Consider the following 23,370-nt stretch of genomic DNA (forward strand, 5'->3'; position numbering starts at 1 on the left):
TGCTCTGCAACTGAGGTTGCAACCTCATTTCTTGCTGATTTCCTTCCAACTTGAGACGGACACAATTTCTCCAATCGATTTGGCTTCACCCACGGGTGCTGATTGGGAAGGAGCAGCAGTGATAGTGCAGCCACTGAAACTCCCATAGTACTGCTGCAGGAATTGTTGGTGGCTATCTGCTGAAGGAGGATGGCAGAAAGTGAAGGGGTTTCCTGCTTCACTGAATCAGATGATGGCAATGGCGGCACCTGTAAGAGAGCAGATCTCCTCTGCCTTTTTGAAGAGATCATTCCTCCTCTTGGAGAAGGTGACGTGCCTCTTTTGCTTTTCTTCAATCATTTCCATCCTAATCCTCTTTTTTCTCATCTTCAAGCAAGTCCAAGGCTGGCCGATTGAACTGGGAGGAAGTGGCTGCCGATTGAACAGGGAGGGAGAGGGGGAGAGAGTGGCTGCGTAGTTCTTTTAAATGGTTGGGGAAGGGAGAGATTGAAAAGGGAGGGATTGAACAAGCTTCACCTCACCTCTTTCGTCTTCTTTCCATTCTTCCATTCCCTTTCCCTTCCTCCCAGTTCAGTCGGCCAGCCTTGGACTTGCTTGAAGATGGGAAAAAAAAGGATTAGCATGGAAAGGATTGAAGACAAGCAAAAGTGGCACTTCCCCTTTCCCTTCCTCCCCTTTCATTTCATCCATCGGTCGATGGCAATGGAATTGAGGATGATGACGATGACGAAAACACGGCATCGGTCGATGGCAATGGAATTGAGGATGATGACGATGGCGAAAACAAAGATGGCAATGGAGGTATAGAAGTCCAATAATAATAAGATTAATACTTGAGTCAACCAGGCCTTCCTCCATTGGTTGGGCACGGGCCGGCTCCCGGAGAGCCGCCTTCTTCTCCTGCATGCTCTGCAACTGAGGTTGCAACCTCATTTCTTGCTGATTTCCTCCTCCCAACTTGAGACGGGCACAATTTCTCCAATGGATTTGGCTTCACCCACGGGTGCTGATTGGGAAGGAGCAGCAGTGATAGTGCAGCCACTGAAACTCCCATAGTACTGCTGCAGGAATTGTTGGTGGCTATCCGCTGAAGGAGGATGGCAGAAAGTGAAGGGGTTTCCTGCTTCACTGAATCAGATGATGGCAATGGTGGCACCTGTAAGAGAGCAGATCTCCTCTGCCTTTTTGAAGAGATCATTCCTCCTCTTGGAGAAGGTGACGTGCCTCTTTTGCTTTTCTTCAATCCTTTCCATCCTAATCCTCTTTTTTCTCATCTTCGAGCAAGTCCAAGGCTGGCCGATTGAACTGGGAGGAAGTGGCTGCCGATTGAACAGGGAGGGAGAGGGGGAGAGAGTGGCTGCGTAGTTCTTTTAAATGGTTGGGGGAAGGGTGAGATTGTAAAGGGAGGGATTGAACAAGCTTTACCTCACCTCTTTTGTCTTCTTTCCATTCTTCCATTTCCTTTCCCTTCCTCCCAGTTCAGTCGGTCAGCCTTGGACTTGCTTGAAGATGGGAAAAAAGAGGATTAACATTGAAAAGATTGAAGATAAGCAAAAGTGGCACTTCCCCTTTCCCTTCCTCCCCTTTCATTTCATCCATCGGTTGATGGCAATGGAATTGAGGATGATGACGATGGCGAAAACAAGGCATCGGTCGATGGCAATGGAATTGAGGATGATGACGATGGCGAAAACAAAGATGGCAATGGAGGTAGAGAAGTCCAAGAATAATAAGATTAATGCTTGAGTCAACCAGGCCTTCCTCCATTGGTTGGGCATGGGCCGGCTATCGGAGAGCCGCCTTCTTCTCCTGCATGCTCTGCAACTGAGGTTGCAACCTCATTTTTTGCTGATTTCCTCCTCCCAACTTGAGACGGGCACAATTTCTCCAATCGATTTGGCTTCACCCACGGGTGCTGATTGGGAAGGAGCAGCAGTGATAGTGCTGCCACTGGAACTCCCATAGTACTGCTGCAGGAATTGTTGGTGGCTATCTGCTGAAGGAGGATGGCAGAAAGTGAAGGGGTTTCCTGCTTCACTGAAGCAGATGATGGCAATGGTGGCACCTGTAAGAGAGCAGATCTCCTCTGCCTTTTTGAAGAGATCATTCCTCCTCTTGGAGATGGTGACGTGCCTTTTTTGCTTTTCTTCAATCCTTTCCATCTTAATCCTCTTTTTTCTCATCTTCAAGCAAGTCCAAGGCTGGCCGATTGAACTGGGAGGAAGTGGCTGCCGATTGAACAGGGAGGGAGAGGGGGAGAGAGTGGCTGCGTAGTTCTTTTAAATGGTTGGGTGGAAGAGTGGGATTGAAAAGGGAGGGATTGAACAAGCTTCACCTCACCTCTTTCGTCTTCTTTCCATTCTTCCATTCCCTTTCCCTTCCTCCCAGTTCAGTCGCCCAGCCTTGGACTTGCTTGAAGATGGAAAAAAAGAGGATTAACATGAAAAGGATTGAAGATAAGCAAAAGAGACACTTCCCCTTTCCCTTCCTCCTCTTTAATTTCATCCATCGGTCGATAGCAATGGAATTGAGGATGATGACGATGGCGAAAACAAGGCATCGGTCGATGGCAATGGAATTGAGGATGATGACGATGGCGAAAACAAAGATGGCAATGGAGGTAGAGAAGTCCAAGAATAATAAGATTAATGCTTGAGTCAACCAGGCCTTCCTCCATTGGTTGGGCATGGGCCGGCTATCGGAGAGCCGCCTTCTTCTCCTGCATGCTCTGCAACTGAGGTTGCAACCTCATTTTTTGCTGATTTCCTCCTCCCAACTTGAGACGGGCACAATTTCTCCAATCGATTTGGCTTCACCCACGGGTGCTGATTGGGAAGGAGCAGCAGTGATAGTGCAGCCACTGAAACTCCCATAGTACTGCTGCAGGAATTGTTGGTGGCTATCTGCTGAAGGAGGATGGCAGAAAGTGAAGGGGTTTCCTGCTTCACTGAATCAGATGATGGCAATGGCGGCACCTGTAAGAGAGCAGATCTCCTCTGCCTTTTTGAAGAGATCATTCCTCCTCTTGGAGAAGGTGACGTGCATCTTTTGCTTTTCTTCAATCATTTCCATCCTAATCCTCTTTTTTCTCATCTTCAAGCAAGTCCAAGGCTGGCCGATTGAACTGGGAGGAAGTGGCTGCCGATTGAACAGGGAGGGAGAGGGGGAGAGAGTGGCTGCGTAGTTCTTTTAAATGGTTGGGGGAAGGGAGAGATTGAAAAGGGAGGGATTGAACAAGCTTCACCTCACCTCTTTCGTCTTCTTTCCATTCTTCCATTCCCTTTCCCTTCCTCCCAGTTCAGTCGGCCAGCCTTGGACTTACTTGAAGATGGGAAAAAAGAGGATTAGCATGAAAAGGATTGAAGATAAGCAAAATAGGCACTTCCCCTTTTCCTTCCTCCCCTTTCATTTCATCCATCGGTCGATGGCAATGAAATTGAGGATGATGATGATGGCGAAAACAAGGCATCGGTCGATGGCAATGGAATTGAGGATGATGACGATGACGAAAACAAAGATGGGAATGGAGGTAGAGAAGTCCAAGAATAATAAGATTAATGCTTGAGTCAACGAGGCTTTCCTCCATTGGTTGGGCATGGGCCGGCTCTCGGAGAGCCGCCTTCTTCTCCTGCATGCTCTGCAACTCAGGTTGCAACCTCATTTCTTGCTGATTTCATCCTCCCAACTTGAGACGGGCACAATTTCTCCAATCGATTTGGCTTCACCCACGGGTGCTGATTGGGAAGGAGCAGCAGTGATAGTGCAGCCACTGGAACTCCCATAGTACTGCTGCAGGAATTGTTGGTGGCTATCTGCTGAAGGAGGATGGCAGAAAGTGAAGGGGTTTCGTGCTTCACTGAAGCAGATGATGGCAATGGTGGCACCTGTAAGAGAGCAGATCTCCTATGCCTTTTTGAAGAGATCATTCCTCCTCTTGGAGATGGTGACGTGCCTTTTTTGCTTTTCTTCAATCCTTTCCATCCTAATCCTCTTTTTTCTCATCTTCAAGCAAGTCCAAGGCTGGCCGATTAAAGTGGGAGGAAGTGGCTGCCGATTGAAGAGGGAGGGAGAGGGGGAGAGAGTGGCTGCGTAGTTCTTTTAAATTGTTGGGGGGAAAGGTGGGATTGAAAAGGGAGGGATTGAACAAGCTTCACCTCACCTCTTTCGTCTTCTTTCCATTCTTCCATTCCCTTTCCCTTCCTCCCAGTTCAGTCGGCCAGCCTTGGACTTCGAAGATGGGATAGCATGGAAGGATTGAAGATAAGCAAAATAGGCACTTCCCCTTTCCCTTCCTCCCCTTTCATTTCATCCATCGGTCGATGGCAATGGAATTGAGGATGATGACGATAGCGAAAACAAGGCATCGGTCGATGGCAATGGAATTGAGGATGATGACGATGGCGAAAACAATGCATCGGTCCATGGCAATGGAGTTAGAGAAGTCCAAGAATAACAAGATTAATGCTTGAGTCAACCAGGCCTTCCTCCATTGATTGGGCACGGGCCGGCTCCAGGAGAGCCACCTCCTTCTCCTGCATGCTCTGCAACTGAGGTTGCAACTTCATTTCTTGTTGATTTCCTCCTCCCAACTTGAGACGGACACAATTTCTCCAATCGATTTGGCTTCACCCACGGGTGCTGATTGGGAAGGAGCAGCAGTGATGGTGCAGCCACTGGAACTCCCATAGTACTGCCGCAAGAATTGCTGGTGGCTATCCGTAGAAGTAGGATGGCAGAAAGTGAATGGGTTTCCTGCTTCACCGAAGTAGATGATGGCAATGGCGGCACGTGTAAGAGAGCAGATCTCTTCCGCCTTTTTGAAGAGATCATTCCTCCTCTTGGAGAAGGTGACGTGCCTCTTTTGCTTATCTTCAATCCTTTCCATGCTAATCCTCTTTTTTCTCATCTTCAAGCAAGTCCAAGGCTGGCCGATAGAACTGGAAGGAAGTGGCTGTCGATTGAACAGGGAGGGAGAGAAGCAGAGAGTGGCTGCGTAGTTCTTTTAAATAGTTGGGGAGAAGGGTGGGATTGAAAAGGGAGGGATTGAACAAGCTTCACCTCACCTCTTTCGTCTTCTTTCCATTCTTCCATTCCTTTTCCCTTCCTCCCAGTTCAGTCGGCCGGCCTTGGACTTGCTTGTAGATGGGAAAAAAGAGGATTAACATGGAAAGGATTGAAGATAAGCAAAAGAGACACTTTCCCTTTCCCTTCCTCCCCTTTCATTTCATCCATCGGTCGATGGCAATGGAATTGAAGATGATGACGATGACGAAACAAGGCATCGGTCGATGGCAATGGAATTGAGGATGATGACGATGGCGAAAACAAAGCATCGGTCCATGGCAATGGAATTGAGGATGATGACGATGGCGAAAACAAGGCATCGGTCGATGGCAATGGAATTGAGGATGATGACGATGGCAAAAACGAAGCATCGGTCCATGGCAATGGAGGTAGAGAAGTCCAAAAATAACAACAATTAGTACTCACAAGATCAACTAGTTAAAAAAAAACATTGAAAAAATTAAAAAAATTTAATCGTGCAATGTATTATTTAGATTTGAGTTCAGTTTAGTCTCACCCAAATCCGAAGTTAGACTGATTGGTCCGCCCCTAAAAGAAATTATGACTATAAAAATAATATAATATTCTATAAAGTTTATAACATTTGAGGAGTTGGACTCTAAACATTGAGATCCTAACTTTCTTTATAAGTTCAACGTTTTTAATCTAATCCTCGATGGAAGCGATATGACTCTTCTTTTCATTCAATAGCAGTGGTAGTTGTGTTCTCGATATCGCAAAAGTCCCGTTTGTCCCCACATTTTTAGTTAACTTTGTTTGGTAGGTTGTCTCTCTCTCGAAGCATTTGGTGTTTGTAGCAGTAAAAAAGTTAAATATACGAGACACCATTATTGTGGTCATTGGTTTTCACGTTACGTAACCAAAATGCGATTGTTTGCAAACATGCAGTCATGGTAAATATTTGAATTGTACATCAAACTTTTGTGTACATTTTTTTTTTGTGGTAACTAATAAAAGTGTTCAACTAACATGTAAAAAGCTAATGTATTCTTCCACAATTTGGTTTTAGTACTATAGTGATAAGGATCAACACTTGCATAAAAGAAAAGGGAGGGGATGGCAATTGGCCTATATATATATATATATATATATGAAAAGTGAACCCTGACTCTGGTTCTGCTATAACATGGGGACATCAAAATTTGATCGTCCATCATTCTTGATGGACGGCTGTTTTTTTTTGTCACTCTTTTGCCATCATTGCACGATGGAGGAAGAAGATGAAGGGAGGAGGAGGAAGTCTTCCCCCCCACCGCTGCAGTGGCCGGCACGCTGTCGCCGGTGCTGCCCAAGTGGGAGAATTTCATCCCCCCATGCCTGCCATTCAGCGGGCGGCATGGGGGAGAACGAAATCCCCCAAACCTCTACCCACAATGGGAAGAGGCAGGCGGCTCCCCCTGTCGCCGCCGGTGACGTGAATGCCGCCTGACAGAGGCGTCAGCATCGAAGGGGGAGCCGCCGAGCGGCTTCATTGCCGTCACCGGAAGGCCGATGCCCGAAGTCGCCTCGATGCTGTCCTGCAGATCCACTGGCGACGGCAGCCACCCGGCTACTCGTTTTTTGTTCGTACACAATCAACGGAGGCCTCCCCGAGAGAGAGAGGGAGAGTATGGGAAGGAGAAGGGATCGACGGCTCTGGTTTGATGTTCTGAAAAATGTATAGATAACTTAGAGTCGAGATTTAGGGAATATATAAATAAATAAATATTATATATATCTACATATATATGTTTTCATAAGTTATGTTTTGTAGCATATGAATTCAATAACAACACACAATCTTAGAAGTTTCGCAATTCATGAACAGCAGCACGTGTTGTTGATGTTTCATGACTTTGTCAAAATGTAATATTTAAGAACCAAGTCTTTTGTATGATTAAGCATTACATTAACCATTTTAAAATCTGAATTCTTTTAGACAATATGAATGTATTGATGTTTTACGGTCTCATTAATTAGATGTTTTAATAGTTGGTTGTTATAGACATAAAAATATATGTTATTGCGGTTCACATTGTTTTTATTAAGTTATAACGTGACGGAAATGAAGCTTAGGTATTAAGGTTTTGACTTTAATGTTTAAAATTTGACCTCCAAATACCAAGATAAGAGAACTTTTACTCTCAATCAATTCCGACAATCATGTGCTCAACAAGTCAAACGCCTTTTAATACACATTTTTAAACTATGGCTGGATTTGTCTTATATGGTGTTTCTAACTAAGATAATAAATACATAAGATCCCATTTCAGGAAAGCTAGAACGGTATAAAGGTATGATCTTAAAGGTTTTATAAGGTTTCACATAAGTAAACATCAAGTACAAATACACGAGTTGTTATTTGTCTTAGCCATTGTTTTGTTAATATATTTTAAACTCAATTACTCACAAACACATATTAATTGCACATGTTTGAATAATGCACCAAACTTTTATATTATGCATACTCTTTAACTTTAGATTTTTATTGACTAATAACATAAGGTTAATACACCTATAGAAGCCTGCAAGTTTTCCACTTGCATGTAGTAAAACTAATATAATGGTTGCCTGACCAAGTTTAGAGCATTAATGAAGCTTTAAGTTTGTGACATAAAAGAAACCTGAGTTAAAAAACCATCGGTTGCTCTCACCATAAGCCAAAACATGCTTAACTATTTCGAATTGGAGATATTAATTATTAAGATTATAGTTGTTGAAAATGTGGCTAAATATCGTTATCAATGTATGGGTTTCTATGCTACAAAAAAAAAAAAAATTGAAAGTCTGAAGCGATAAAGCCTATCACTTATAAGTTATTACAAAGCTCGTGCCATCCTTGCTAAAATGTGTCTTTTACCAATTAAGAACGTATTATTATGTGATTAGAGGTAAAATAGTAAGGTAAACTCTTTTATCATGTATAAAATCTTCATGGTATGAGATTTGCTATGATTGAACATTCATTTCTCTTGCAAGCAAAAATTTATTTGATGAACCGTTCGCAAATATTCTAAGAATTGAAAAAACAGTGATTCTTTAATAAATAAGATTCAACAATAAGTACCCTTACCACAAATCCCACATATTTCAAAGTAGTTGGCAAAAATTTTTGACACTATGTTCTGTTTCTTTATTATATAAAGCAAAGAAAGATACAATGAACTAAAATGAAACTTCAGCTAGTTTGATTTTTGTGAGCATTACTCTTTTCCGGCATCTTTCTCCAAGGTAAGTTGTTAACCGCCGGTGAAAAAAAAAAACAACAAAAAGAAAAAAAAAACAGCTTAATTACTTGGGACTTGTTTCGTTTATCGTTGTTACTTTTTTTTTTTACAGTTTCTTCTGCCTTGATGTTTATACAATCATTTTTAACAATTAGCATCTGATTCTGATCCAGGCTGACTTTGCGCAAACAGACAGCTACCGGATTCCACGCGGAAAAACGACTCCCGAAAGCACTGGTTTCACAAACATCTATATGCATTTACAAGTAGCAAAAAAAGGAAGAAATTAAGAGTACTCATAAGGCTAGTTTTCTAATATATATTACATATATTTTTGTCGAATCTTAGGAATTCAGTCCAAATGAAAGGAGCTTACAACTGGAACTATTTTGTTGCCATCACCGTCAACGAGTGGACTTCAAAGAAGCAGTGGAAGACATCAGCGTCGATGGCAACCATCCGCCATTGTCGTTTTTGAAACAACGGATCTTGAACCAAGCAGGCATTAGTCGGATAACGAAAGTTCCTCTTTTATCGAGTCAAAAGAACTTCAAGTAAAATAATAAACTAATATTAAAGGGGTGCAAATCAATGCCTCTCACCTTGTCGGTACTGTATGTTCACACCCATGGTTGCATCAAAACGGCGGGTCTACGCGACGTTCGGAAGCATAAAGATCTTCCCACGAACGCCTCTCTATCTCTCCTCGGGCGATCTGCGGAGTCTGACCACCCCCCAGATCTGATCGAACCAACCGCTGCGTGCCAACTATATCTCGGGTCAACCTGTTCTTTTATTTCGTCCTCCGACGTTCTCTGTTCGTGCTTTGGTAGTCATCATTGGATTGCAGAACAAGGAGGGTGATTCAGAGGTCCCCGTTGATTGATACTGACAATTGATCTTGTCGGTTCGGATGGTTGGTTATCCTTTCCTTTTTTGTTTATGGGAGATTTCTTGGCCTGGTTGGTGACCGACGAAAAGGTGGGATTTGGTTTTCGGTAGCTGGTAGGCCTGAATTTGGTGTTAGTGAAGATGGGCACCTCTGATTGGTTCCTCTTAACGTTGCTTGATGTGGAGTTGGGCGTTTCCAGGACATGGATTCAGTAATCGATTATGCTCGACGGAATTATTGTAATTATGGCAACCATTCGGATAGGATGCTCTGTCTCGATTAGTTCGACTATATTATGATTGTTCATTTTTGAGTGGCGACTGGTGAGTGGTTGCCTGGGACGTCCGCGACAGCGAGAGAGAGGCCAATGGGAGAAGGCAGTCACGTGGATGCGGAGAAGAATGAAGAGTGTGAAGATAGAGGAGCAAGGTCGGAAACCGCTGTGCCGGTTCTCCGAAAGGAGCCATCCTTCTCGAGGTGGTGCGGTGAAGTTGGGGCGGATGGTTCCGCAGAGTCGAGCGATCGGTCGAAGAACGGCCTAGAGGATGGTGATTTTGAGCTGCCATTGCCTCTGGTAGATGGGAATGAAAGTGGGGTTTCAGATAGTGACAGAAGAAACTCGGTTGAGATCGATCACTTGGATAAAAGATCTAACAGTTTCCGGCAGAGAAGCATCCATTTGAACGGTGGCCTGATGGGAGAGGACTCAATGAGTGCAGGAAACTCGGGTTCACCACGTAATAACGATGATATTGCTGGAAACGGGAAGAAATTTTCTTCGTTTTATGTTGAAAATGAGAGCAGTAGTAGGTCAGGGAGTCCACGGCTATGGGTTACACCCCCTAGAGATAGGATTTTTTCTGATTTCAAGGTTGAGAACGATGATTCAAAAGGTACAAGTGAAACGAGCATTTCCGCAGCAACGGTTATTAGAACGTTGCTCCTTATACTTGTGTGGTATACTTTCAGCACATGTTTGACACTGTAAGTGAAGAGGTCTACTAGGTTCCACATCTGATGATTTGTCATAGAGCTCCTTTATTAGTTGTGTTAACTGAACGTGGATGTTCTCTGATAGGTACAACAAAACTCTCTTGGGAGATCACTTGGGCAAATTCCCTGCTCCATTCCTCATGAACACGGTCCACTTTACAATGCAAGCTGTTTTGTCAAAGGCTATTCTATGGTTCTGGTCTGAGAGATTCGAAAATAATGGAATCATGTCTTGGAGGGACTACTTCATAAGGGGTAAGAAAGCTTGCGTGTATTTCCTTTCTCACGGATTCCATCTCTATTCCTTTGCCTGGGAATTTCATGCTTACTAAAGTTGTATACTTGCCTTCTTTATATCATCTTGTTGAATTAGTCCAATAAGGACAGTAAGTAATCCTTTGTTTATTTAGAAAAGGTATGTTCACAATGACATGCCTGTCTAACATGAAACATTCTGCATACTTATTCACTCAGGAGTTTTACTATGGTGTTATTTGTTTTGCTAAATCATGGTGTAATATGGTGGAAAGCCTAGATTGTTTTTCACTTCTAGAAGAAAGGGCTTCTGGCCGTGCCATGTGAAAACTTAGTTATGGCCTTACATTGTTAGAGGCCAGTACTGGGCAGCTTAACATCTCTACCCCTTTGGTACTGTGAAGATAGTCTTTGATCTGGTTTGTATTGCGACATACACCATAGAGGATTATTATGGACATCATGACGCTTATTGGAATTTCAGGATATGTTGAGAACGGTGTCTGCTTAGTAATGCTTGTGACCTTGCTTACCATTGCAAAATTGACCGATAGGAATGCTATGGTGGGTTAAACATGGAAGTCTTTTCCTCTGTTCCACCTCAGTCTGTTTTCATCCCTCTAGACATTTATCAACTACATTGTCTCCATGAATCAAGGGTAGAGTTGCCAACCCTGCATGGGTTTGATTAAAACATGTAAGCAAAACAATAACTAGGCTTCTAGTTCATAATGTCCCGAATTGATAATTTGGACTCCATAGTGGGAAAGGAGCTGCCTAAACATGCTTGCATATAATTTTTTATTTCAACATTTTTACAGACCTGTACATGTTGAAGCTGAATCATCTTAACTGTTTTGCTCAGCTTCTTAAATTTATTTGACAATCCGTCACACTTACATAAGGATGTTTGGCCTTTGACTTCATTTATTTTTCCCTTATTGAGTTTAAAAGTACTAATTTTATTACTTCTAAGTGGTTCCAGCCAATAAGGCCATTATGCTTAGTGATTAAGAACCTAGGAGTTAATGTCACATGTGACATGCCTAGCAATTATGAACCTGTCTGGTATCAACTGACATCTTTGATGAGATTTCTTCGTTTGTTACTGAAAAGAAATAAAGTTATAAACTACTACTATTTGAGTGGTTATTAGTTATTACCTTTTCTACATTTAAGCCATCAGTCCACTTTTTCTTGCATGCATGTACATGTCTGTGTGTGTTGTGGATTGGTCTGAAAGTAAAATGTGCAATCAGTTGATTCACATTACTTGGCATTGGTTCCTAATTGTCACATTGACTTCTCTGATTGCAAATCATCATTGTTATTCACTTGATTGTGTTCTCTTTGTAGTTGTGCCAACTGCTCTTGGGACTGCACTGGACATAAATTTAAGCAATGCATCCCTTGTTTTCATATCTGTGACGTTTGCTACTATGGTGACTCTCTATTTCTTTCTTTCTACATATAAAGACATATAATGATGTCTAATTAACATTTCCTGTGTACTGAAGACTCGTTTTACTTTCTTGTGCAGTGTAAATCTGCTGCTCCAGTTTTTCTTCTGTTGTTCGCTTTTGCATTCAAGTAAGTGAGTTTCTTTGGGAGAATGATTCCTTTTTTAGTTTCCACAAATTGGATATTATGCAACATTTGGTCCAGCAGCTTTTATTCTTCTTGCTTTCGATAGATCCAGAAAGCATTATGTGATGTGCCATTTAAAGGAATGTTTATTCCCCCCCATTATTTATGCAGAGGATAAAAGGAAAGGTAGTTTCGAATGTTTTTTTTTCTGTGGATTTGGGGATGATGGGATTGTCGCCGGGCTACTATGCTCTGCTATTTTAGATGTCAAGTGTTTCAGGGAAAGTGATTTCACATATCTGCATCTGAAATTCAAGAAAATGTGCCTGTAAAAGGTTGGTCTTACCTATTCGCTTTTTTGAAAATTGCCCTTATACATTTGAGAATGGAGATAACCTCATTGGCTTGGTTGGCTGGTGGCCATAAATTTCACCAAGTGTGCCTACATGTACTCCTCTATTTATACTTGATTTCATTCTGTTTAGCTGTAGCAGCAACAAGAATATGGGTCCATTTATATGGATTGGGAAAAAGTTTGTCGGGTATTTGGGCCCATGGCCTCAATTGTTAATGTTATTGATGGAGCAACTAATCTTGAGTTTGCAGATTCTTCTTTCTTTCTGTCAGTACATTGTATCCATGCTTGATCAATAAGCTAAAGGAAGAATAGATCATTCCAGAGCAAAAATTCTTCTGGTGTCTCCAGAGTGGCTAAGCATGACATGTTTTTTATGTTTCATGATTAATTCCTCTCTACCTCTGTCAGCTTTGTATTACTCAATTTATAATTTTTTCTAGAGGATTGATCTGGTGCATTTATTGTCATGTTATATGTGAACATTATTATTGTCTGCGACTTTCCCTCCTATAGAAACTATTTTGTCATTGATCTGGGTCATCTAAATTTTTCCATTAATTTTTGAAGGTTGGAATCTCCAAGTATAAAGCTTTTTGGAATAATATTCATAATCTCCACCGGCGTTCTCTTAACAGGTTGGTAGCTTATGCTGATGACACTGGATTCTACTTGTTTCCTAATACTTTGACTTATTAAAATGTAATTTAGTCTCCATTTGTCCTTTAAGCATCATCTGTTTACTTCACTTGAATGCTATGGTGGTGCTATGTATTAGGTGATTCCCTACTCATCAAATCTCAGCCGAAATTGCACCTAAGAAAATTGTTTTGTTATTTATTTTTTGAGCATTTAGACTTTTATTTTACTTTAATAACTATTTTATTTATTCTTAGAAGGACCTAATGACCCTTGGTATTTCCCAAGAAAATGTTGCTTAAATTCGTCCAAAAAAAAATCATTATTATGAGGTTTACGTTTATAACTGGACAGGATCTCGATAGAATTTGTTAGAGAATTAGCATGTCTATTAATATTTAAAGGTTTGACAGCTTGTTCTGAGCTTCTCATAAAATTTTTACTCGTTGTCATCAGATAAAGTCTGTTGCTAATTTTTGCAAGTACATGTTCCGGCCATGTAAAAATTGTGTGTCTGATAATAAACAAAAAAAATTGTTAGTCTGATCATTGTCTAATTGGATCCATATAAAATTGTTGTCTTAGGTTAGCTTGATACTTACTAACATTTTGTTTTGCATTGCTAGATTCCTACCAATTTGTCTGTCTGATAATAAATCATTGTTTTGCATTCTTAGGTTCCTACCTATTTTGGTGTCAAGAAACCTATTTTTTTTTCTTTTTGTCAAGTTGCCTGAATGAGTCTGCTTTTTTCTCTTTTGTCACACGTGGCAATTTTTCTGGAGCTTTGCAGTGGCAAAAGAAACAGAGTTTGAGTTTTGGGGATTTCTTTTTGTCATGCTTGCTGCTGTCATGTCAGGATTCCGTTGGTCAATGACTCAGATTCTTTTACAGGTAACTGTTTCTGGATGTGTGCTTGTACTTCCATATCCGTTGGCTTTGGATCACACTTAATCATCGGCTGATGGGTTGGTCTGAATGTTTGTTAATGAGATTTTCATAGTTTAATGTAATTGTAGGAGTATCTTTGTATCAAGACAATGGCTGTGTCATAGGATAATAGTGGAACTTGTATCTTGAATAATTTTCCAAGGTGAAATCTTGATCCAAGGTAATAGGAAAGAAGTTCAGTTTCTCTTACCATATCAGACAAGAGATGTGAAAAAAGAAAGTTTTATGAACGATTTAAAGTGTGAGGGGGAATGAGGAATCCTCCTTTGGCCCTAGCTCCTTGATTCTAATGATTTGCATTTCTTTTTTCTCCCTACTATTTCAAGCCAGACTGTTTCATACTTTATATATATTGTTTATACTTCTCTTATATTATGTGCTTTTCATCATTGCTAAAATTTCTTACCTGCCAGCACAATTATCATGCTTGTCATGATGCAATGATCACATGATCAACAGTTCTTGTGACCACTTTCTTCATCATTAACGTTCATGACTGTCACCGATCATAGTTTCACCACTATTTCCAGCTTTACGACCAGATCACAACCATGTCCCAGTACCATCATCATGATCAGCACAATGGATTATCTTCACTAGCTTCAATCACTTTCGTAGGTCTCATTTCTAACAGCCGTTGGCATAGGGCATGAATAATGTGGGTTTAGCTTAGATTTCAACGTTTGGATTTGGGGTAAGGGCCGACTCCATTAGGGTTTCCTTTGAAGGGAAAGGGGGTTTCTTGTATATAAGGTCTCCAACTCAATGCTCGACACAAGTGAAACAAAATTATATGTGAATTGGTATTGCATGTGGTAAAGATTTATTTCAAGTAATATGAAACGAGATACCCGAATCGAGAAGCCAAGAGCACATACTTGGAGTATGGATGTTGTGGCTTCTAGGTTGGATCTTTAATGAGGGGTTGAAGGGCCTAAGCAGTTGAGCCATTGACGAAGCTCCAGCAATTAGATGGTCCTTCCACCTTGTTGGGTTGAAAAGTAGTAGACAAGCCGACCATCTTCCATGATTTTATGTTGCTATTTGCTTAGACCTTGTAATTTGTTGAAGGGAAGTGATTCATAAGCTTTATTATTGTTTCTTGGTTGTGAAGCTGCAAATATTCCATCTTTTTAATGATTGATTTCCTTTAAGCGTGATGGTACTTCTAGGACATTTCTTTCTTTAGTTCAATTATTGTCTCCTCTCCACTTGGTTTCTTAAGAATATCTTCAAGTGGAGGGGTAAGAGAGGATAATGAAGTAGATTGCTCAAATTCAGTTAGAAGCCTATTGAGAAAGTTGAAGAAGTGTTCTTCTTCAAGTTATCTTGGTGCATTTCAATGGCTTATCCTTGCCATTTCGGTTCAGAAAGAGCTAATACATCCCAAATGAATGACAATTTGGTGAAATTTTTCCTTATGGTCGTCTTTCCTTGTTGAAAATTTTGAGCTCTATTTTGAAAGTAGAATTTGTGAGACTTATCTCCTGAGGCATACATCCTCTTGAAATATTCCTTGGTTTGGTTTACCTTATTGAACTTCAATATATTTACATTCATCCTTGGCTTTGTGGTGCAAAGATCCATGCAGTGTTATTAGAGGTGCACACCTCAAGGCATGAGGCATGCGCCTCATTGCTCATCACATGTGTTTGGGTGATGTGTGGCTTCCTTGAGGTGAGCGCCTCATCCTAGTGATGCCTACACCTTTGACAGATACGCGAGGCATGTGCCTGCTTAACTGGATCATCAAAGATCAGGAAAAATTTAAAAGAAAATTAGAGAAACAAGAAAAGACGAAAAGGAAGAGAAGAAAGCAAAACCTACTATTGGAGATCAAGTTTGGCCAATTCACTAGGACTGCTCAGTTTCTCCTGAGCCATTCTTATGCATAAAACTATCCAAAAGAACAGTTCCTCCCTTCTTCTCCTCTCCTTGTTTCTCTTCTCTGCAACTAGAAAAAAGAGAGAGAAAGTGACTGGGTGGTCCTCCTCTCTTTTCCTCTCCTTACTCAGTCAACATCTCTCGTAATTCAATAATCAGTCAGTCATCTCCTCTATCTTCCAAACTCTCCCCCTTTCATCTGCAGAGCCTAACGAAACCCCCTTCCAGGGGCCTGTCAATCCTAGGGAATCTCTCCATCTCTATTGCTCAGGTCTCTCTCTCTCTCTCTAAATTAGGACCTTCGACCCTGCCATGGCAGCCGGCAGCCTTGCCTCTCTCTCCATGATTTGCGATCAACACATCTACCTTTTTATATATTTTATTTCATATAGTCATTTTTTTGTTTGACATATTTTTGCTTTTGTTTACTTTTTTCTGAGCAGCATGGTAGTCTTTAGCTAATGTTGGATTAAATCGGTGAACGTTGGATTTAATGAAAGTTGTATGTTGGATGAAATCATGGAATTTAGTAAATGTTAGATAAAAGCATAGAATTTAGTGAATTTACTGAACTTGTAAACATTGGATGAAATAGGTGCTCTGCTCTCAAAAGTATGTTGTTTAAATAAAATAAAGTAATGTTTTTTTTTCCATCTGCAAATACTTATAAAGTATTAAATGTTTCACAATGTTTGATGTAAAATTGTAGATAAAGACTAATTAACTGTTATGTCTACACAACAAATGGCAGAATAGTGTCATTGTTTCATTTCTGATTTTGGCGTGAGGAAAAAATACTTTTTGCTTGTTTCTTATTTTTTATATTATCTTTGCGGATATTATATACTAGGCAATTTCTGTTTTGAAACATATGCTTCACTGTGTGTCGCTTGGCTATTCCTCGCTTCACAGGCTTAGTGCTTCGCTTTCCCTCGTCGCACTTAACAACGTTGGATCCATGAGAGAATCTTAACAGTAAACACGCTTCATCTCCCATTTATCATGTTTCTTGTAGTCATTAAGTGTGTTCTTCCTTTTCTTACCTTCAAAATTTTCCAATTCTCCATTCTCAACTTTGGTGAGATTGGATTCAGGGTTGGGAATGGTACCTTTAACATAACTCCAATGCCCTTTGCTTTTGATGCGAGCTTCCAAATTTCTTCCCCAACTAAATAGTTGGAACAATTGAGCCTAAACCCAAGAGAGAAGTGACAGTATTTTTCAGCCATGCTAGCTCCAACTGAGAAAATAAATGGCAAAAAAAACTCCTTATGAAAGAATCTTCAAAGTCTCTTGACTGGTGCACTCTATGAGGCCACAATACTGCCTTCTACAAGCCTTGATTAAACTGTTAGTAACCGAGCTCTGATACCATGTAAAAATCTCCTGATGGTTACTAGATCATGCCACAACAGAAGGCATCAAAAGTTTCAATGGAACAAGAATCCAGACAGCACAAAGGCACAGGTAAGTGCATAAAGGCACTAAAAATTGTAAAAAAGAACTTATTAATGTTGACAAAATGTTTAGACAAGCATTGGCCTTGAGAGGGAGAAATTCCTCCTATATATACAGTATAGAGGGACTGAACTAGCTGTTGTGTTGGGCCAACCCAACAGCTAGAAATCTAGCCATTGTGACTGCTCAACAATTGGGCAAGTCTGGTGAAAGGCTATTGCTGACAAGGAATAAAAGCGGAAAAAAGTAAATACGCAAGGCACTGGGGAAAAACAAAAAAGAGAAAAAGGGAAATGCAACAAGAAGTTTATGTACAATGAAGTATGATATACACTAGCATAGGAGTATATGCACATGGAGATTGGAGATCACTTTTATCAAGGGATTTCGTGGGGGTACCTCCCCCTCTCTCTCTCTCCCTCCTTTTGCTTGTTTTTTTGTGCTTATTGTGCAGAAAAAAGTGCTGACTGTGTTAGTTAAAAGGAGGAAACTAACACACTTGAAGTAACTGTGTCTCTCGGTCGTTGAAATCACCATTTCCTTCCTTTACTAGCACATGTGGCCCACAATTTATGGTCATTAGCTGGTTAAAAATTTAACCTCTATCTGCCTCACTTTCCACCCATGGTTTAGCTAGTAAAGGTGCTGATCTTCTGGAGGGTACCTCACCATGTTGAGCATCACGATTAAGGTCTGAGGCCAATGGGTCAACAAGGGAAGAAGTGAATGTGAAGAGCCATATAAGTAAAACTCGTTTTGGAAAACCAGACTGACCATCAAAATATGCTTTCAGAGATTTTTCATGAATCATGTTAGCCAATAGCATGAATTATAGGTGTTTGGTACTTTGGAAAACTAATTTTGAGCAACAAAAAAGTATCTACTTAGTTCTTACAGTCTAAATTTTAGCTCTGGTTCTTGCTAATATTAAGTATCCATTTAGATATTTATTTGTGTACTTTCATGATTGGCCTCTAACATTCAAAATGTTCTGCTTGTGCTTCGAAACGACGAATTCCAAAATTTGAAGAGGGAAGCTTATGGTGCGTAATCTTTCTTATCCCTTTGATTTTCCAAGTTTAGATGCTCTTTCAGCCTGCATATGTTTGTGTCTGCATGAGTGTGGCTGACAGTAACAAACTCTCTTGTATTTTAAATTGTTTTCCAGGGTTGAAGAATCCCATCACTTTGATGAGCTATGTCACTCCAGTTATGGCACTCGTTACTGCTCTGCTTTCCTTAATGTTTGATCCTTGGATTAACTTTAAGCAGAACTACTACTTTAATGGTTCATGGCATATTGTTCGAAGTTGCTTGCTGATGCTTCTGGGAGGGGGTTTAGCTTTTTTTATGGTAAGAAGTAGCTTTTGATTTCACTAACTGAGTTTGATTTTAGAGAGTGTTGGGCAAGCCCTGCATGGATATGAGGTAACATATTATGATAGCAGGCATTTTTTAGAACGTAGACCCCACCCCTCATGCGCTTTCTTGTTTCACCTCTTTGGTGTGAAGCTTTTGCTGGTGCTCAGTCGATATTGTTTTCTATGCAGGTTCTAACGGAGTATATTCTTGTTTCAGCAACTAGTGCAGTGACAGTCACAATTGCAGGTGTTGTCAAGGAGGCTGTCACCATAGTGGTATCATTGCATCTTTCTCCTATGGAGAATTTCCTATTCTTGCTGGCATTGTTATTTACTCAAGCCTTTTCCACGAAGAAAATATTCTCTGCTAACGTCCCTGCCTGTGTTTATGACACTGCTACATCTGTGAAATATTTACGTTACTACTAATTTTCTTTCCAAACGAGTTGTTCATTCTCATCAATGAGAACTTAAGATTTCTTATGCCTTCGTATTTGAAACACCAGTTCCTGGGCATGCATATTTGTGTATTCTGTTTTACATACATTTTGTAGTTGCAAAAATTTAAAGTTATCAGTTAGTGTGTAACCTATTCTTCATTGTTCTCTCTGGTATAAAAAAATTCCTCTTCAGCTTATGTAGCAGGGTCTATGTGTCTGACCATGAGACAATGGTTATGTACGTTGCCTGTTGGTTGTCGATTGTGTTTTTTTTACATGAAGTTGTCTGCTTGTGCAGGTTGCAGTATTTTACTTCCATGATGAGTTTACACTATTGAAAGGATTTGGTCTTTTGACAATAATGGTTGGTGTCAGCTTGTTCAACTGGTACAAGTAAGTGGAGCAGTTTTATGAAATGCAGTTCATTTGTGATGTTATCTTAGTAATGAGATACAAGTAATTTTGTTATCAAACCAGTGTTCTAATAAAATAAAAATGAGCTGCTTATAATAACCACAGACACATTTCAAAATTGACTTATTTTGGTTTCTTGCCTTCTGAAACTGCACTAACAGAATAAGTTTTAAAAGTTCTAAGTTCTGACACTTAGTATGAAAATTTTGTGTGGAATGACTTGGCCTAGCTAAACCTAGTGGATTCATACAAACATATGCACCAGCTTCTTTACTCTATCCTTTTCCTTCAGGTACCAGAAGCTGCAAAAAGGCCAGCTTGGACATGGAGAATCTTTTGAGTCCCCACATACCAATGGCTCGGTAAAGTATGTCATTCTTGATAATATGGATGAGGAAGCTTGAAAAAGAAATACAAGTAAAACATTGAGGTAACCTCTCATTTTAAGTGCTTTAATTTGAACCTCTTTCATGAAATTTGAGTTGTCTTGGTATCAGGACCTCAATGACAATTCTATGACTGGAACAATGTTTTTATGGTTAAATTAATTCTATATGTGTGCTTGCACGTGCATGCTTTGTTTATTTGTGTATGTATGCTTGGGTTCCTGCCAGTGGAAGCTCATGATAGATGTCGAGGACCATATTCATGTCTAGAAAGGAAAATCCTGGCTTGCGTTTTTTGCAGATTTAGCAAATATTTATATTGTTTTTTTTAGAAATGGCTCATTAAGATAAAACTTACCTTGAGTGATAATCATAGAGAGCCAATGTTCAGCATTAATTTAAAAGGTTAACCTATTTGCGATCTCCAGATCTATGCTTATTTTCAACTCCCTGAAGCATTTCGCTGCTTGCTACGCCCTTCCTCGTCTCTGGTTGCCTAGGTATTCACCATAAACCTTTCCTGATTTGAACCTCACTGTTAAAGCTATAACATTTCCTTCACAAGGATCTAATAAGAAATTTTCTGTTTTAAACAATCTGGAGGATGGAAATAAAGCTGCCCTTTGAATTTGGAATTAAATGATTTTGGCATTGTATTCATGGGTGATGGTTTGATGATACAAGAGGGTAGTTCTGGGAACACAAATGGACGAATTGCTCAAATACCGGTGACCAAGGCTTATTTGAGTCATGTTGTAAATGCCCTAGGTAAACCTATTGATGGGAGGGGTGAAATTTTAGCTTCCGAGTATCGGTAATTGAGTCTCGCTCTCCAGGTATTATCTCAAAACATTCCATACATGAGCCTCTTTAAAGTTCAAACACAAGAATGCTGCTTCAGAAATTGAAATTCAGAACCTGCCAGTGGATGTTAAGTGATTCAAGGTGGGGCATGCCACTTTAGCTTAAAGCCTTAAACAAGGTAGAAAAGGTACATGGTGAATGTTGGCACAGGTTAACTAAGAAAAAGTCTAAGTTTTATGGGCAAGCTTCGTGTGAACACTCGGACATCTGGCTTAGGAGGAAATGTAAAAGAAACAAATGTGAAAAATACTTGAAACATATGCCTTGTATTTTAAGTCTTTATATTTCTTTGGGATCTGTGTTGATCCGGAAACCTGAATATGAAAAGAAGATAAGGTTTGCTGGTGAATATTTTTGTTAACAAAGTCTTAACTAGTTGGATGAGGTGGTTGGCAACCGGCCTATGTGTGTGTGTGTGTGTGTAGTCTTTCTATAGATACTATATTTCTGTATTTATTTTTGTCCATACGTACATTTATTTATTTTTAGGCAATCAACTTGGACCAACAAGTCTCTTTTAGGGTCTCAGAAGTGAAGTAGGTTAATGTAATGACAGAAATGAAGTAGGTTTCTTCATTTAAAAAAAAAAAAAATTCATGAGGAGAAGAAGACAAGAAACTCTTGCATGAAATCGGAAATGGTCTACCACGGGTTCAATATTCATCTTTCTTTGCACAAGTAACATTGGGGAAGGTTGATATGAGAGTCCTGGTGCATGAGTTGCTTTTACAACATCTATGAGGGGGACACTTTCCTATGTTGCTTAGTAGGAATTTCATGAAATAGAGGCAGAATAGTACACACATTTGTTTTCTGCAAGGAAGCCCTGTGTCACCTGTCTTGATGAGAAACTTAAACCAAGTTGACCAAGAAGCAGGTAAAAAAAGGCATCTTCCACCTTTGTTTGTTAGGATTGATATAAAAATGATTGCTCCTGCCTATGCTTGAAAAGGCCGTAACCCAGGGTTGAACATTTTTGGGTATTCAGGATTGATGGTTTCATCGATGAGCAAGGGAATCCTCATTTCAAGGCACCCAAAAAAAAACAGAAGTTTGAGAAACAAATGGCTTCTTTGTCATTTGGTTACCAACCAGGTGCAAGGACCAGATGCAGAAACAAATTTGGAAACTGTGTTACAAGTTTCATATAATTGTAGCTGTAGAATGATTCAGATGGTTGAAGAGATTTTGTTGCTCTAATGGATAAGAAGCTGGTTACTGTCCGTCATTTTAAAATTTAAACATTACACTGATGTACGAGCCCCAGTCGGTCAGTGGAGTCGAGCTGAGGATGCCACTAAAGCAGGCATTATGAGGCTTCATCATGTCAGTGGCTATGAGCAAAAAGCTGGTGTATTTAGAGGTAAACAAGAGATGGTGTGTTCTGGAGGCTTGTTCATCATCTCTAGGATAGGGCAAACTTGCTTCTCCTGCTATCTTTCCATTGTTTTGGGCTCTGTGGTCTCTGTATCTTTTTGTTAGTGCTATACTATTTTGTTTTTCTTATCCTTGCAATCAATGCTTGATTCTGGTTTTCCGTTCTTCCTTGTGGAGATTTATTAGTACAATGAATTACTTTTCATTCATAGACGTCTGCCTTACTGCAGTTTTGTCCTCTTTCATATTCAACACAATGGCGGTGGTAGCAGTTAGTAGCATGCCACGTATTGAATTAGAAGTTCTTTGTTCTCACTGGTACCGTCTATCCATCTCCGTTGCAATACATTCTCTGGCAGTGCAGCTGTGCACGTGTCTACTGGTGATCCCTTGTCTTCAGCAAATCTGTATGCCGTCTGATATTAGATACTTGGGGGACATTGCAAAACTTGGAGAGTTGGTTTGCTGCAAGATTAGATTGTACCATGCAAAAAGGTTGCTTGGATAGTTTACGACTTTGTTGCACTCTCTACCACTGGAGAAGTTGCTGAATCTCATTTTTGTCAAAAATGTAATTTTTTTTTTGACAACTCGGTGAAAGATCAAGCTGATTGAGCCGTCTCATGCATTTGCTTAAGATTGTATTTTTAATTTTAATTTTTTTTTCTTTGTTGAAATATCTGCTAGATGTACAGCAACACGACACGCCAAGTTGTAAGAATTGATACTTGCATTTTAAAGATTGTACTTACTATGATCCATGTTAAATGTCAATATTGGAGACAATCCTTTGAGTAAGCCTTTGGGCGTTACTACGAGTGCATAATGATCAAATATTCTTTACAATGTCGTTGAGTGAACCAGGTTTCTTTGTATTTGTTACCTTACGAAAATAAGTTGTTTGACCGTAGAAATGTGCAAGAAGACATCGCAAGACGAAAACAACTGACAGGAAAAATGGTTTCTTTCGTAATGCAATAGGAGAACTGCAAGTTGCCAGAGATATTTAGCAACAGTCAGTATTCATTTATGAACACAGTGGAAACTATCATCCTTTAACCTTATAGAAGAAAGTGTTTGACAGAGAGTTGTCTGTTTAATCATTCATTTCTAAAAAGCTTCTAATGTTTTGGTGTACGTTAAACTTATTTTATAGGATGTACCTTGTAACATGCTAAACATATCAAAAGAAAAGGTCGGAGCTTCCAGCTTTTTCCCCGAGA

The 23,370-nt window shown here is 40.1% G+C and overlaps 2 protein-coding genes across 4 annotated transcripts; one reads left to right on the forward strand and one right to left on the reverse strand.

The window, feature by feature from the left end:
• Nucleotides 1–3,644: 3,644 nt before the first annotated feature.
• LOC116267061 (agamous-like MADS-box protein AGL61) lies at nucleotides 3,645–4,885 on the reverse strand. The gene is made up of 2 exons (XM_031648614.1): nucleotides 4,634–4,885; nucleotides 3,645–3,884 (listed from the first exon to the last, which is right to left on the reverse strand). Exons 1-2 carry the CDS (start codon nucleotides 4,883–4,885, stop codon nucleotides 3,645–3,647), a joined length of 492 nt encoding a protein of 163 aa, XP_031504474.1.
• A 3,995-nt stretch (nucleotides 4,886–8,880) lies between these two features.
• Nucleotides 8,881–22,921, forward strand: LOC116266745 (probable sugar phosphate/phosphate translocator At1g06470). 3 transcript variants are annotated; one of them, XR_007575148.1, is made up of 13 exons: nucleotides 8,881–10,167; nucleotides 10,262–10,431; nucleotides 11,788–11,873; nucleotides 11,972–12,021; nucleotides 12,944–13,011; nucleotides 13,806–13,906; nucleotides 18,336–18,348; nucleotides 18,474–18,658; nucleotides 18,856–18,942; nucleotides 19,405–19,499; nucleotides 19,813–19,950; nucleotides 20,335–20,406; nucleotides 22,378–22,921. XR_007575148.1 is itself a non-coding variant. In XM_031648062.2 (12 exons), exons 1-11 carry the CDS (start codon nucleotides 9,551–9,553, stop codon nucleotides 19,922–19,924), a joined length of 1,584 nt encoding a protein of 527 aa, XP_031503922.1. In that variant the 5' UTR covers nucleotides 8,882–9,550; the 3' UTR covers nucleotides 19,925–19,950; nucleotides 22,378–22,921. The 3 variants fall into 3 exon arrangements, 1 of the variants encoding a protein (XP_031503922.1); XR_004175416.2 differs by lacking the exon at nucleotides 20,335–20,406 and adding an exon at nucleotides 21,759–22,133; XM_031648062.2 differs by lacking the exon at nucleotides 20,335–20,406 and having other exon boundaries at nucleotides 8,882–10,167.
• The last annotated feature ends 449 nt before the right edge of the window (nucleotides 22,922–23,370 follow it).

This window comes from Nymphaea colorata, chromosome 13, assembly GCF_008831285.2.
Source record: "Nymphaea colorata isolate Beijing-Zhang1983 chromosome 13, ASM883128v2, whole genome shotgun sequence".
Lineage (NCBI taxonomy): Eukaryota > Viridiplantae > Streptophyta > Magnoliopsida > Nymphaeales > Nymphaeaceae > Nymphaea > Nymphaea colorata.